General features: G+C 45.0%; 1 protein-coding gene across 2 annotated transcripts in view; it reads right to left on the reverse strand.

Moving 5' to 3' along the window:
* The window catches only part of USP4 (ubiquitin specific peptidase 4), a 2,223,295-nt gene that overhangs the window by 1,180,812 nt on the left and 1,027,501 nt on the right, over positions 1-14,982 (reverse strand). For both annotated transcript variants that reach the window (XM_069644193.1, XM_069644194.1), the window contains one exon: positions 159-389. In XM_069644193.1, coding sequence (XP_069500294.1) covers positions 159-389 — 231 coding nt within the window. The remainder of the gene's footprint in view (positions 1-158; positions 390-14,982) is intronic.

Genomic DNA, 14,982 nt, shown 5'->3' on the forward strand with positions numbered 1-14,982 from the left:
GCACATAAACAAGTTGCTCTGGCTTGAGCATTCATAACAATAAATGAGTATCTGAGTAGACTCAAAGAAATGTCATTACATTTCAAAAATGAAATGGCAAGATGCTAAATATGCCCCATTAAATATTTATATTATTATTTTCTCACACTCCCACTTACCTGGGTGGGCATACGCAGAGGATCAGCCCAGACAAAGCAAACCTCCATCGTACGATCTTTCTTCAAGGGTAAAGGCAATGTTAAATAACAAAAAGGATCGAAGGTCACAGAAACTTTGGCACACTCTGGATCTGGACAGACTAAGGTAGATTTAAAAAGGCCGTGGAAAATGTCCACAATGATGGAATTGTTGCGTAATCTATGGTTATTCCAAGCCTCTTCCGCCACCACCTTAAAAAAAAAGAAATGAAAACCAGATGTCAGATTGAAACAAATCCTTAAAAACAAGCTAGCTTAAATATTTTATATCAAGTTTTTCAAAATACTGCAACATAAAACTGCTATTTGAAGAAAGCTGTTCCGTACTTTAAAAATTGATCTTCATGTCATTAAAAGTCTTAATCCTTGGGGTCTCTATCCTTCACGACCCATCTACAGAACTATTCCTACATTGGCAGGCAGGTAAGATTTGCTGTCGCCAAGTCTTTTACAAACGAGCATTGGCAAAGCCAACAGTTTCGGCTTGCATTTGTTCTATGTGCAGCGCTTTCGTGAAAGCACTATATAATTTACAAACCATTATAATGGTTTAAGAGAGGCATTTGCCAAGCACTGCTATCATATACCCAGGTACTCGCACCATGTTGCAGCCGTTACCATCTTGCAATGTAGTACTGCTTGGAAAACGCCTATCCTATACCTACACAAAGACCAAAACTGTTGGCTTTGCCAATGCTTTTTTTGCGGAGTCCTTCCTTTCCTGTATGAAACATGTTCTATAGCACGAATATCAATGGCAAGTAACAAAGTGTGGTAGAGTGAAGGGCAAGGGCCTAACATTTGTTTATTTATTATTGTTTTGGCTATAGAAAAATAAATTTTTCCAAGCTTTCAACATTACATTTTCATCTTTGTATGTATCATTTAAAAAAGTATTTACAAGAAAATTTAAAATGGAAAATGACAATTCTAAACTTAAATAAGAGTAATGTCACAATAGGCAACATAAAACAATTACTCGTTTTCAAGGAAAGAAAGAAAAAGAAAGAAAAAATAAATAAAGGTGCTCCAGCAGACTATCTACTATAATACCTTAAGTCCACAACTAATGACTCCAGCAATTAGAGACAGATTTAGCACAAGCAAATTAGTAGTAACATATTCAAAGTTTTATAGTTCAAGAAATCAATTGTTGCATATTGTATTGACTTTTTGTTTGTGTGAAACAATGTAGACCATAGTTGTTCATGCGTTACATTGATATGTCCTCCAAAAAAAGGTTTAAACAATTTACCTCTTAAATCAGACCAATGCTCACAATCAACCAATAAGTGGCGCAGTCTCTCCGACAAATGATGACGAAACCTACACTTGTTTTCGTCCCTAGGCAGCATATTGTGTTTGCAGAGAAGGTCTGCCGTAGAACACAGTTGGAGCCCAAAGCGCAAAAAAGCCTGACGATGCTGAGGATTAGGAGATACCAGCAAATACCGGGCAGTTTGACCATACCTTTTGGTTCAAATGGATTTTCCTGAAATTTCTTGTATTGTGCGCATTGTGCATTTGTAAGGATCCAGTCATGTTGCCACATCTTCTCTTTGGCTTTACAAGGATTATCAATTAACAGATGTGTAGGTATGTCAGCATCATAAAGCAACTTTAGCGCTCTAAACCTCCATGTTCTCAAAGTCATCATGGGTTTCTTCTGCAGCGTAGCCTGCCATAAATTGAGCTATGCCATTTTGCAGATTACCCATTATGAATTTGCGGTACAGGGAGCACCACAGCCACTTGTATCTGCCATGCAAGGATATTAATCCCAACTTGTGTCCAATTAAAGGCAGAGGCTCAGAGTTAGGTAGCTGCAGCATTTTCCTCCAATATGCTCCTTCCATTCTGGCCCAGTAGTTATACGGCCGCCAATGTTTGGTTTCTGTTCCATATAGCAATATAGGTAACATTTTCTGTTTGTAATATGCTATAAGGGGGCATATCGAAAATTTGCAAGATTTCCTCCTGATGATTCTTGCTTGTGATATAGCGTTATGAAGTTTGGCCTTCTTGACCTCCTCATGGGGTAAATCAGATGGATGATTTGTTATTAAGATGCCCAAGTAAGAATATGTTGCAACGATGCTTAGGGCACTATTCTGCAGTATCCATGAATAAGTTCTGCATCTTTGCCTAGGATTCCCAAATTGTATGATTTGGGTTTTGGTGGTATTAATGGTTATGCAGTTGGAGTGAGCATAACCATCAAGAGCTTTCAGCATACTTTTACGTCCCTGGGGTGTCTTGGACATGAGCACCAGGTCATTGGCGTAGAGCAACCAATTTATGGGTGTGCCCCTAAGTCGAGGTGCATCGGTTTTCAGGTCCTTGAAGGCGTGACCTATGTCTGAGATGAAGAAATTAAAGACTGCAGACGCTAGTAGGCACCCTTGCTTTAGTCCCCGGTCTGTTTGGATGTCATCGGATAGCAGTCCATCTCTGCAGAGACAAACCTGGATAGTTGTATCAGAATGGAGCTGAATTATCCATCGCAAGATAGGCCAGGGGCAGCCCTTTATCAAAAGCTTCTTAAAAAATAGCTCACGGGGGACACCATCAAATGCAGTGCAGAAGTCCATAAAGGCCACAAAAATGGGCTGTTTCCGTTGTTTATGCGCATCTATCAGAGAGTGGTCAAATTTATGGAAGTGCCAATGCCGGCTACGAAACCTGTTTGAAAGTCGTCCCTGAGAAGATCTGTTAGCCATGTATTAAATGCAGCTAGCAATATGCGCGCAAAGATTTTACCAGGGCAGTCCAAGAGTGCGATTGGTCGATATGACAGAGGATCACACCTTGGGCCTTTTTTTATAAATGGGAACTATTATGGACTTTCTCCAAGAGTTGGGAACTTTGATGGTCTGCAATGAGTGTTGAAAGATGTTATATAATATTGCTGCCCACCTTGTTGGGTTTTGTCTTATTGTTCGATTACTGATGACATCTGGCCCAGCAGCACGAGACCTGCTTAGTTTGGACATGCAATGTAGAATGTCGTCCATGTCAAAATGAAAGTGAGAATTAATTCTTAAAAATGTCCAGTCTACTTTAGCTTGTGGAAAGGAAAACCGATAGAGGCCAGCATAGTAGTCAGTCCATATTAGTTCTGAAATTGGATTAGTTTGTAGGGCCCTTTGTGGCGTGCCAACAGCCTCATTAAGTAGAGATCATATACCACCAGTTGATTTGGTGATAATCTGTGACAACATTCTTTCTCCATCTTTTTGATATTGCAAGGCTCTCCGCGACCTGCACCAATTCTTATAAATTTGTTTCAGAGTCTTTATCAAATTGATATTCTTGGTGTCAGATCGAGCGACAAGTGCCGCACATCTTTACGTAGTTGAGCCTTCCTTATTTTAAGCTCTGGATCAAAAGCATGTAAGTGCCTGACAGCATGCTGGCGTCCACTGGGCCCCCTCGTGCTGATCATTTGCATGGAATGAATATAGCATCCTCCTTCCTCGTTAAAGGATGACCCCAGCTCAAGTTCTCGGGCCTTACTAAGCAGCATGAGCTTGTGGTCTGACCATCTAATGCGATTCCTTGCTTGGTTAATCTCGATGGACCGCAAATCTTATTGGACATTTAATTTTGAAAGATGCCACCATTGCGACCACTTCCAAGTTGAACATAGTTGGTTATGATCGCTTGCGTCATTCTCACAAACCGTCAAAGAAATTGAAGCATCCATGAGGGCGATGTTTGCATATATATAATCCAAATGTGCTGCAGACAGTTCCCTGTGCCATGTTGCCTTTGGTGGTATGTCCCCATTTATGGAGCCGTTTAACATCATGAAGTTTCTATCTTTCATCAGTTGTAACCATTGGGACTCATGAGACAAATGATTTTTGGGCTTGGATGGAAGAAGGTGTAAGTTTAAATCGCCCAAAAGAATCGTATATTTTACACTGGGATCCATGATTAAAGAATCAAGCACATTAGAAATGTGTGCAAGAAATAACTTGGCTGATAACCGTTTACCCCACTATATGTTAACTATCGCAGTTGTAACATTCAGCCTTGATAGTTTAACGATCTGAATGTAGGGTGAGAGATTTACAGGGAATGATGCACAATTTCAGGGATTTCTTTATAGCAATCAAGAGGCCAGCCATAGGCCGACCAAACATATTTTTAATGGCGGGGTTCATAGCAATATAGTGTGTATCCCAAATAGGTTCATCCACAAGCCAGGTCTCTTGCAAGACAACAATGTCGTAAGCATTCAGTTCTTTATTAGGAGTATTTAGGAAATGCCTATGACCATGTGTGTTCCAAGAGATTAATGTAATATGTTTATCTGACCTGGATTGTTATGAGTTTTGTTGTTGAAAATCCGAGCCCCTAGATAACATCATATTAGCATGGTTAGACTGTGAGGAGTTCAGAGTATTGGGATAGTTCCTTGAGAGTGGCATAGCTGTAGAAGCTGACCTCTCTTGAGCTAGATCTTGCGAGATGAGAAATCCCAAGGTGTTATGTTAAGCTCTGGCTTGCCAGAGGACGTTCAGAGTAATTCCAGAGCGCATGAATAATCCGACCCTGGATAAGTCCTTATGGTTAATGAATTCTACCAGGTTAATATCCGTGCTCGACAGATCTTGAAGAGTGGATATTTCAGCACAGATATTCAGAATGCTCATGCAATTTAAGTCATACTTGGCAAATAGATGAGGGCGACATGCCAATATCAACCAATGGCAATGGGAGTAGGCTCCATGAGCCAGGGTCTGTTTGCTACGACCCGTTGTTTCTGAGTTTGCCGAATCAAACGCTTGTCTGCCAGGTCCTGTGAGTTCCAAGCCAGCAGATGTTTTAAACATTTGAGAATTCGGTATCATAGGTACAGGTCCATTTTGTTCAATCATTGGGCCTTTTAGAAGCTGGGATATATCCGACACTGCAGCCGACGGCTGCTGCGTCGGTAACAAGGAACCCAAAGAGTCTGTAGATTGATAGATGTATTGCGTTATTGCAGCTCTAATTTCTTCACGCAAGTCCTAGCGATTGGGAGTTTCCCTATCTTGTGCTTCACTTGGATAGCCGAGTCTTTTTCTTTGAAGTCACGGGGCACTGCCAACACACCAAGTGCTGTGAGAGGGCTTCTTTAACTCCATGTCGAACATCTTCTGATGAGGGGTGGGTCATGGAGTTAACTTGGGTCTGAGTGGGCTGAGGCGGATTGACGTTAGCACTTGGTTTTGTGTTGTTCGATGATTGCATTGGTTTCTGAGCAATTGAGGCAAAAGAAGTGGGAATTTGAGCAAAATGGAGAGCCATCGTCTTCGCGATCTCTTGCCGTATTTCTTCTAGGGAGGGGTTGGGGGGAGAATTACCACCATGCTGGGCCTTTTGGGGCTCCAAGGTAATATCTTTTAGAATTGGATCGGGTAATAAGGCCACCAGCCTGTTCAAAGGTTCATGTTCTTGGGGGCAGATCATCTTTGGATTTTGGGTGACATTGGGCTGACTCAATTGTGGTGCAGTTGAGGTTGGTGGTTGAATTGCCTCGGGAACAATTGGTTTGACACAAGCCCTCTTCATTGGGGGGGGGGGGGCTCCATGGATTTGAGTTTATTAAGCATGCCTGTTTTTTCCTTTTTCCCTGCGGGACGTCTCTGTCTTCCCCATCAGGGAAAACGGATTGGTCAATTTAAGAGGGAGATGTTGTTCTGCAGGTGGAACTTTAAGATGGGACTGGTTCGTAATAGAGACCAGACCCACCTCATCAGTCTCTCTAGCATTCCCTAGACTGTGGGCGTCTTAAGTCTAGGCATGTCACCCATCTCTTGAAATTTGTCCAAACAATTTACATTTTGTGATGTCTCGTTGATGGTTATAGGCTCCAGATTTTGTGTTTCTTTTACGCCACCAACAACATTATCTCTAACCTCTGGTGATTCCTCTGTTCTCAAAGTCGACAGCAAAACTTGGCCAGGTTGGATAGTTTTTGGACAAGCGTTGCTGTAATCTGTTTGCGAAGCAATACTGCATGCTTCAAGAATTCTTGGTCTCAACGGAAGCAAAGCTCCGCCACTCCATTGGGATACATCTAGAGCTCTTACCTCTTTATCTAGCAATTGCTTCAAGATTCGCAACTGAGTGTTCATCTTGCTCTCCAGAACTTCATAAAATCTTGCTATTGTCAGCAAGGCAGTATTCATAGCGCTTAATATATTATTAAGTGCTGGTGCTTCTGGGAAGGAAGGGCGACCAGTTCTCAAACCATTGATAAAAAAAAATTATGGTCTGCGGTTTGGGCATCAAATCTAGATCCTCTTGGGGTCGGGGCAATAAAGGATACTGAATTGTTGGATGAGCAACCCAGAGATTTATCAAACATAGCTGATGACTTGGATAGTTCATTAGGCGGAGTCTTCATTTCAACCGCCATAGTTTTTGTATTGCGGGTTGTTGTGTGAGAGGGGAGATGTTCCCTTTTGGGAGATGGCCGTGTGGTCGTTCTAATTGAGTAAGATCACCTGTATCGGAGCAGATATACATGACCTCACTGGGACCAAACGTAGGTGGTATTGGAGGAGTTCATGAAACTAATCATGTTCTCATCTATCTCACCTGCAACGGTCATGGCCTCGTGCGCTGCTCGCAGCTTTTGTTGGGCAAGAACAGTACAAGGAGGTATAGGTCGAGCCAATGACACAGGAGTGGTCCAGGGTCACTTGTTGGGTGCTAAGAAATTCATTGCTATTGCAGGCAGAAAGAAGAGTCAAATCCGAAGTTTCTTTGACCTGCACTGTGGCAGGTGCTTTGGAAAGTTCCACATGCGCCAGTAGTTGAGTGCTAGTAGCAACAAAGGATAAGGGTTGTAAATCATCAATCACTGGGGGAATTGTTTTTGAATGCATTTGGGCTGCTGCAGTGACTAAAACTAAGGCAGATTGAGCTTCTGTAGAATTGGTCTGGCACAGTTGACTGGTTGTTACATTACTTAAGCTCTGAGCCATGATGTTCAGCAGAGAGGTTAGGGATTTGGATGTTGTTTGGCCATTCAGGTCACAAATTAACAAGTCAATAGTGCAAAATTGTCGAATATCAGTAGCTAAGGAGTTCGAACGTTCTCTCCTTTTTTGCAAGCCTCCTGTTTTAACTTTGGAGGACTGTGGTGTTAGATTTTTCCTTCCCAAAATCATGGGATAATCATTCCGCTCTACGTTCGCCTTTAGCGGCATGCCTGACGTCAAGGTGTAAGCACCTGTTGCCATTAGTGCGTTTTTAGATTAGTAGGAGCAGTGAATCATAAATACTAGAATCAACAAAAAAAAGGGTGCACTGAAATTAGGAGATAGTACTATGATGACAGTATACTAAAAAAAAAAAACAAATCAACAAGGGATGTGCAATAAAATTACAGAATAATGCTGTGACTACAATGACCACAGTGCAACGTTTATAATTTGCAATAAAAAAAATTGAGATGAAAATGCTGTTCCACAGACATACATGTGGCTAAAAAAAAAAACATACAAGTTTCAGATCGAACAGCGACCATAACAAAATAAGGCAAGTTAACCTCTGCAGCTCACTGGATGACCGCGCGCCCGCCCCCGCGCAATCGTGAACAGTAAACAGTACTTCATTGTACTTCCACGGTGCGCCCGGGAGTCAAATGGTATTTGTAAGGGTCAAGTCCTGAGTTCAGGGGGAGGAGCCAACAGAGCCAAGAGCCTGGGGATAAAAGAGAAAATGGGTATGTGTTTTTAGGGGCAAGGCAGAGGGATATGTAATGCAATTCAGCACATGGACATGCACACGGACCAGGTCCTTTCAAGTGTTTTTTTCCTTACTGGGCTTAAAGGGGTAGCTTCAAGTTGGTGTCACACCAAAGGCAGTCCTCCAGATGAAATCTCGCCTCACGTTCAACAGACAATTTGTGATTCTTCACCAAAAGCAATCGGGGAAACACGCCAGTACACAGGACTTCGTTGTACTTCCACGGGCCTAAGAGTATGGAGGAGACTGAATGAGGAACAGGTAGGGGTGTCACGTTATGGTCCCAGAGCTGTGGCTGAGGGTATTCTTTAAAAGTAGAGTCTTGAGTTAGTTCACAAACTCTAGGAGGGAGAAAGCCTTCAAATTCATGGAAATTGTTTACTGGCACTACATGCAAGCAACCAAGTAGTATACATTTCTAGTGCTGAATAGCGAAAATACACTAGTCTTGTTACCTGTTGCGATGATGGTTTCTGCAGCCATTCAGGTCAAAGGAGTTGCATTGTACGAATGGTCCTGCAGTGTGCGCCCTTTACTGAAAGTGGGAGCATAAAGCAACTAAATAATCCCCAAGTCATTTGTGGTTGTTGCAGCGATTTCAAGGAATGGCTAGTTTAAAATAGTATTAGTACTGCATTTATATATTGCACTTCGTGCCTGACTCTTACAGCTTTAAAGCGCATAGCAAGTGATGTTACACCATTTACAATAGAACTTGCTTGCAAATGAGGTCTCAAAGGTGGACTAGAAACAAGCTAGGTAACTTGAACAAAGGATTTCTTTTTCTGTATTACTTTTTTGTTGTTGCCATAGACTTGAGGTAACTGAGTTAGAAAGTACATGCATGGCTAAGGTGGTGATGGAAAATGTATTCCAATAAGTTTGCAATCTAGAACATGGAGAAGGAGAATGCTAGGCAGACTCACTTAAACTAGTAAAAAAACAGTTCCCTTTGTGTGGAACTAGTACCACATTGTCAGCATAAAGTTACTTTGCTTGAGCAGACCTAGATTTATATTGAGATGGATTTCCAAAAACAGCCCCTATGAGACTCGTTTCTTTGAATGGCACCCATTTTCCCAGGCCCATCTGCAACCTGTGGCTGGCTCCCATCACCTCCTTCCCACGAACAGAGGCCAGCGATTAGCAGATGCTACCAGGAAGGAGCCCTTTAGGGAGGGTCCAAGGGCAGCCATGCCCGGGCAGTCCTCGACTAAGGGCCAGAGGCAAAAGGCAGCTACTGTCTAAGCAGCTCCACTCTGAGTGTTCGGCTGGGGCTCCTGACGCAGACAACCTACAGCAATGGATAAGGCAAGTGTGGTGTGTGCCGGGAGTAAAGCCATTACTCTACTCCGGTGGAGTCTCACAAATTTTATGACCCATTATCACCCAGCCCAGTTGTATGATGTAGCCATTCTGGCACTCATTCCAAGTGTGTAAGATAACTATATTCTAGATGGATCCTACATTACGTACAGTAGCCCTACCTCACATGACTGTTGGTATAGCCTTGTTATATCCCCCTGCTGCGCTCTAAGATAACTGCGGCGCCCTAGATTTAGCCGTTGTGTTCCGAACCATAGCTAAATTGTGTTTATCTTCACAACGCACTATAACTAACCATATTAGGGCAATACGGGCGAGAAGCACAAACATTACTGTGCTCCAGAATACCAGCCCTCTTACACTACTAATACTATGTAAACGGTGCCAACAAGTTAGCCTCTGAGTTGAATTGTGCTACCCTACATAGTCCGGCAATGTAATATGCTTCATAGTTGGCCATTGTAGTGAATTGGGGAAGAATATGCGTTAAACCTACATGTATAATAAGGGGAACAAGTTATGCAGGATTTAGAAACATTTTGCAGGAAACAAAATGTGTTGCACCCAAATGTATTTTGGGGCAGGAAATGTGTTACAATGGGTATATTGGGAAGATTAGCCATGCGTCACATCTAGATACATCTGTAAAGATGTCACAGGATTGTGAATGTGAATGTTAGCATGTGGCACATATAGATGGAATTGTGAAGATTAGCAAGTGCAAAACTTAGAATTGTGAACATTAGCCTGTGCCGCATCTAGACAGGATTGTGAATGTTAGCACATGCCAAATATAGTTGGAATTGTTAAGGTTAGCAAGGGCCACACTTAGAATCATGAACATTAGCTTGCGCCGCATCTGGACAGGATTGTGACTATTAGCATGTGCCACATATAGATGGAATTGTGAAGGTTAGCAAGTGCCACACTGGGATAGAACTGTGAACATCGGGCTGCGTTGCATCTGGACGGGATCGTGAATGTTAGCACGTGCAACACTTGGATGGATCTTCAATGTTAGCACGTCCCACACTTAAATGGAACTGTGAACTCTGGCCTGCGCCTCATCTAGACAGAACTATGAAAATTAGCATGTTAAATATCATATAACCCACTAACCAAAAATGCTTAACATCTCTGCATACTTATCTCATTCAAAAAACTCACACAATCATCTCTCGCACAACAACCTGCATGCACTTCACAACACTGCAGCTGCACCAACAGCACACAAGGACTAACATCGATCCGATACTCGCACCAAAGCTCAGCACCCAGTGTATACCGAGTTGAAGCTGCCAACAGAACACCACTCCTCTCACTATCCTACTCCCTCTTCACCTCACTAACCCATCCCACCTTCCCGTTTGCATATCTGCCAGAGAGCCTGGTGTCCAACTCCGTTGGTGACGGTGCTCGGTACAAATACCTTTAACATTTAACATCTATATAGAATTGTGAAGATTATCCACCTAGAAGAACTAACCACCCCACACCTGCTCCGCGCCGCTCCTACAAACCTCCCATGTACTATGCATGCCTATGTATAGGTGACACTCTCTCACTCTTTTCTCCCCTCTGGCCCGACTCACTCTGCAGGGCACACTCTGGATGTTCTGATCTCTTCAGACCTTCCCCTTTCGATACCTCTAACCACTCCTCTCTCCTGGAGTGATCACTTTCTCCTTTCCTCCCATCTCGGCCTCTCTACCCCTCAGGCCAAGCCAACCCTAGCACTACCCCCTACCTATCCGACCCATGAAGCGTGCCAGTTGAGGCTTTTGACACTACTTTCTCATCCCCCTTGGCTGACTCACACCCTGACACAACCCTTTCCATGCTCCATTCTGCTATATCTGATACCCTCGATGTTCTTGCCCTGTTGATGAGGATCCGCTTGAAGCCCAAAGCCAAGAGCAAATCTTGGTACGACTCAGACCTCGTCACCCTTAAACGCAAGTGCAAGGTGGCTGAGAGGAAATGGCATGCTTCCGGTACATCCTCTGACAAACTGGCCTGCCGCCTGCTCCAAAGGCAATACCGGCTCTCCGTCCGCACCAAAAAGCGAGCCCACATCCAAGCACGTGTCTCCGCGGCATCCAACAACTCGGCCGAACTCTTTAAAATATGCAAGGAGCTGGCCAATCCTGCTGCAGTCTCTACCTCTCCTGTCCCCTCTGCACTGCCCTGGCTTCTCATTTGATCTCTAAAACTCAGGACAACCTGTACTCTTTCTTCCTCTCTTCAGCCACCTCTCCTCCCTCCTTCTCTGCCTTTCCCCTGTTCTAGACTAGGTTTCTAGACCAGTCTAATCTATGAAAATCTCGTCAAAACAGGTTCATCCCTGTTCCTCCAAAACCATCCAGGACCACATTGACACACTGGCTCCTACTCTGGCTGATTTCTGCAACCACTCCTTCGCCACTGGAGTCTTCCTCTCCCCCGCTGAACCACTTACACTCCCTTGTGCACCCTCTTCTTAAGAAACCCTCTGTCGACCCTTCCTGCCCGGTTAACGATCGTACAATCTCCATCACTTCGTTCCTAGGCAAACTCCTGGAAAAGCTAGACATCTCCCTGCTCAATCTTCCCTCTGAATCTGTTGGTTGTCTCCATGACCATCAGTCTGGCTTCAGAGCTACCAGAAGCACGGAAACTGATCTACTGAACATTCGCGAAGACCTGTTCTCCAACCTTGATTCCAACACTCCTTGTGTCCTTATCTTACTTGATCTCTCTTCTCCCTTTGACACGGGCGACCATGCCATCCTGCTCAACCGTCTCTGTGATAACCGATCAGGCTCTGGCTTGGCTGACCACCTTCCTCTGTGATCGACCCTCCCAGGTCCAACTTGGGTCCTTCCTCTCTTATCTCTACCTGTGGTGTTCCCCAGGGGTCTAACCTCGCTCCCTGGCTTTTCAACCAATACCTGGCACTTCTTGCCCACTGCATTGCCACTCTGTGCCCCAACTTTAGTGCTATGCAGATGTCACTCAACTCATTTTCAGGCTCCCCTCGGTCACCTTCTTCTCTCATCTCCGACTGTATGTCCGCCATCCAGGAGGCCAATGATCTCAGCCTTGATGCCTGTAAGACCGAGATTCTCCTCATCGGCACACCTGCTCCCTCCTTTCCTGTCACTCTGGCTGGCCTCTCTTGGCCCTCTTCCTGCTCCCACCTGTGAGGCTAAAAACCTTGGTGTCATCTTCGACTCCACACTTTCCTTCTCCCCTCACATCTCTAACGTCTCTAAGAAGTCGCACTACCAGCTGCACCTCCTCAGAGGTATTCTTCCTTTCCTCTCCTTCCCCCCCCAGAGGCTCACGGTCTCCAGATCCCTGGTTCTCTCTAGTCTGGAATACTGCAACAGCTTCTTTCTAAATCTGCCTACCTCAATTCTCCGCCCTCTGCAACTCATCCAAAACAGGAATGCGAGACTTGTCCTTGCCCCAAGCACAGGGATCGTATCTCTCCAGGACTGAAATGTCTGCACTGGCTCCCAGTGGCAGAGGATGAAGTTCAAAACCCTCTGCATTGTCCACAAGGCCTTCTGGGGCCTGGTACCTCAATACCTTCAACTCTCTCCCTAAATATCTTGCTTCTAGAGCTCTTCGCTCATCCACCTCCAACTCCCTCAGGGTCAGTCGCTTCTCCAAGGCGAGTTGGTGGTAGATCTTTCTTCTGGTGGGGCCTCCCTCTGAAACAGCCTCCCTGAAACATTGCCAGTTCAGGAAGCACCTCAAGACCTTCCTCTTTGCTGCTTTCTCTCCTCCTCTCCCCTGCTGATCTCCTGGCTGAATCTGAAACTGCATGCTTTACCTGGCTACCCTCTGATCACGGGCCCAGGCCCCCCCCCCCGCCAGTTGCACCCCTGCACTGCCCCCCTGGCAGCCCTTGCACTCTGGGACTGTTTCTGCATCCCTACACACCCTACTAGCACTTGACACCTGATGTCTGCACTTACCCTTGCACTTGCCACCAGCTGGCAGATATTAATTATTTTTGCCTCATTTATTTTACTGTTACCCTATGTACCGCACTGCCTCCTCCCCGTTCCCCTGCACTTTTCCCCTTCCGCCCTCCATGCACTTGAGCGATCTCAAGGTCACCTGGCCTAGTAGGATCATTGTCTCTGTCTTCTCTCCGTTTCCCCTCCCTTGCCTCGTTGCGCCTTGAAACACTTGTGTATAGGCCTGTTATAAATGCCATATCATATACTATGGGCTACCCAAACTACACACAAACACACCCCCAAGGTAACTAACACTTGCATACAAAAACAATCCCAGGCACTGAGCCTTTCCCCCTATGAACAACTACCCAGTGAGCACAACCATAATCTTACAGCCAATTTACACAAAAAGCACACAAACACACCAATATAACCGACAGTCACGTAGAACAATCAAGACATCCCACCCTTATGGCTACAGCAAGCCAGTGCACGCAATCAACCCATCTGCAACCCAACACACACAGATGAGTTACTCCTGGACCTATATGATCCCTCTACCCTCACTAACCAACCCCGTCCTCTTTCTTGCAGAGTCACTTGAGCGTCTGGAGACTGCCCCTGGGTGGTAGTGGTGCGCGGTATAAGTCAACAAAACATAACATACTTCTTCGGGTAGGTTTATATAGAGAGGTGTAGTGCCAGTGGTTACGATTAATAAATGAGCTTCCAAAGTGTGATAGAGTAAGTAAAGTTCAGTTAAGTACTCAACGCAATCCAACACACTGGGATAGGGCAAGGGAAGGAGCCTTAGCCCAGGTTCCACCAAAGGTCAGGCCACCACCAAAGGTCAGGTAAGAGTGAGTTAGGGTCAGGACGTTACACCCATGTAACCCTACGCAGACGAGGCAGTGTGAAACTGCTAGAATGTCTTACCCCACTGACTGCGCTGCGATTCTTCCGGAGACCACTGCAGGAGTTCCAGAATGTGTTGGGAACACATCTTCTGTGTTTAGTTGAGTCGAGGAAGGCCTAGGGCTCTGCATTGCAGAGGTCAATTTCGGCATCAGGATTTAGTTTTGATTTGCCACGGTAAACTGGTATCGGCTCCAGACAGCTTCCAGTAGAAGACCCAAAACAAGGGAAGATTAAAATTTCTGCAGGGCAGAACTAAGTACACCTGTCGTGATGCCTACCCCCGGGGACCCAGACCAGGTCCAGCAACCCCGGAAGCAGGCATCAAGTTATTTTGGGCAAGCCTAAAAACCCCTGCTAGGGGCTGTTTAGGTGCGATCCTGGAGCCTATGGCGCCAGGCTCATATGGAGAGTCAGTCCTGGCGCTATAGGCGCCAGGCTCATAGACTAGAACTTACCTGATGCAGACTATGCTGCAAGCTTACCTGATGCAGACCATGCTGCAAGAGCTCCAAGCCAAATGAGGCTTGGAAGGGACTATTTTACCTAGGGACTATTTTTTTACTCTGGCGGGGCTGGGGAACAAAACTTACCTGGGACTACTTTGGAGGCTATTTAAACCACACCCGAAGAGCAGCACACGCTTCGTGTTATTCTGCATCCAGCAGCGTAACGCTCACCGTGCCTGCAAGTCTGCATCCAGTCTTCTGCCACGCCCGCCTCGAGTTTGGAGCTCCTAGAAAAAGGGAGAAAGAAGGAGAAAAGGTTAGAACAAGAGCAATACCTTTGATCCTTACCTGAATTCCCGATACATCGCGCCTTCGAGCTGGAAGAAAGAAGTT

The sequence above is a fragment of the Ambystoma mexicanum genome, chromosome 2p (genome assembly GCF_040938575.1).
Source record: "Ambystoma mexicanum isolate Mex_15411 chromosome 2p, UKY_AmexF1_1, whole genome shotgun sequence".
In the NCBI taxonomy this organism is placed as follows: Eukaryota; Metazoa; Chordata; class Amphibia; order Caudata; family Ambystomatidae; genus Ambystoma; species Ambystoma mexicanum.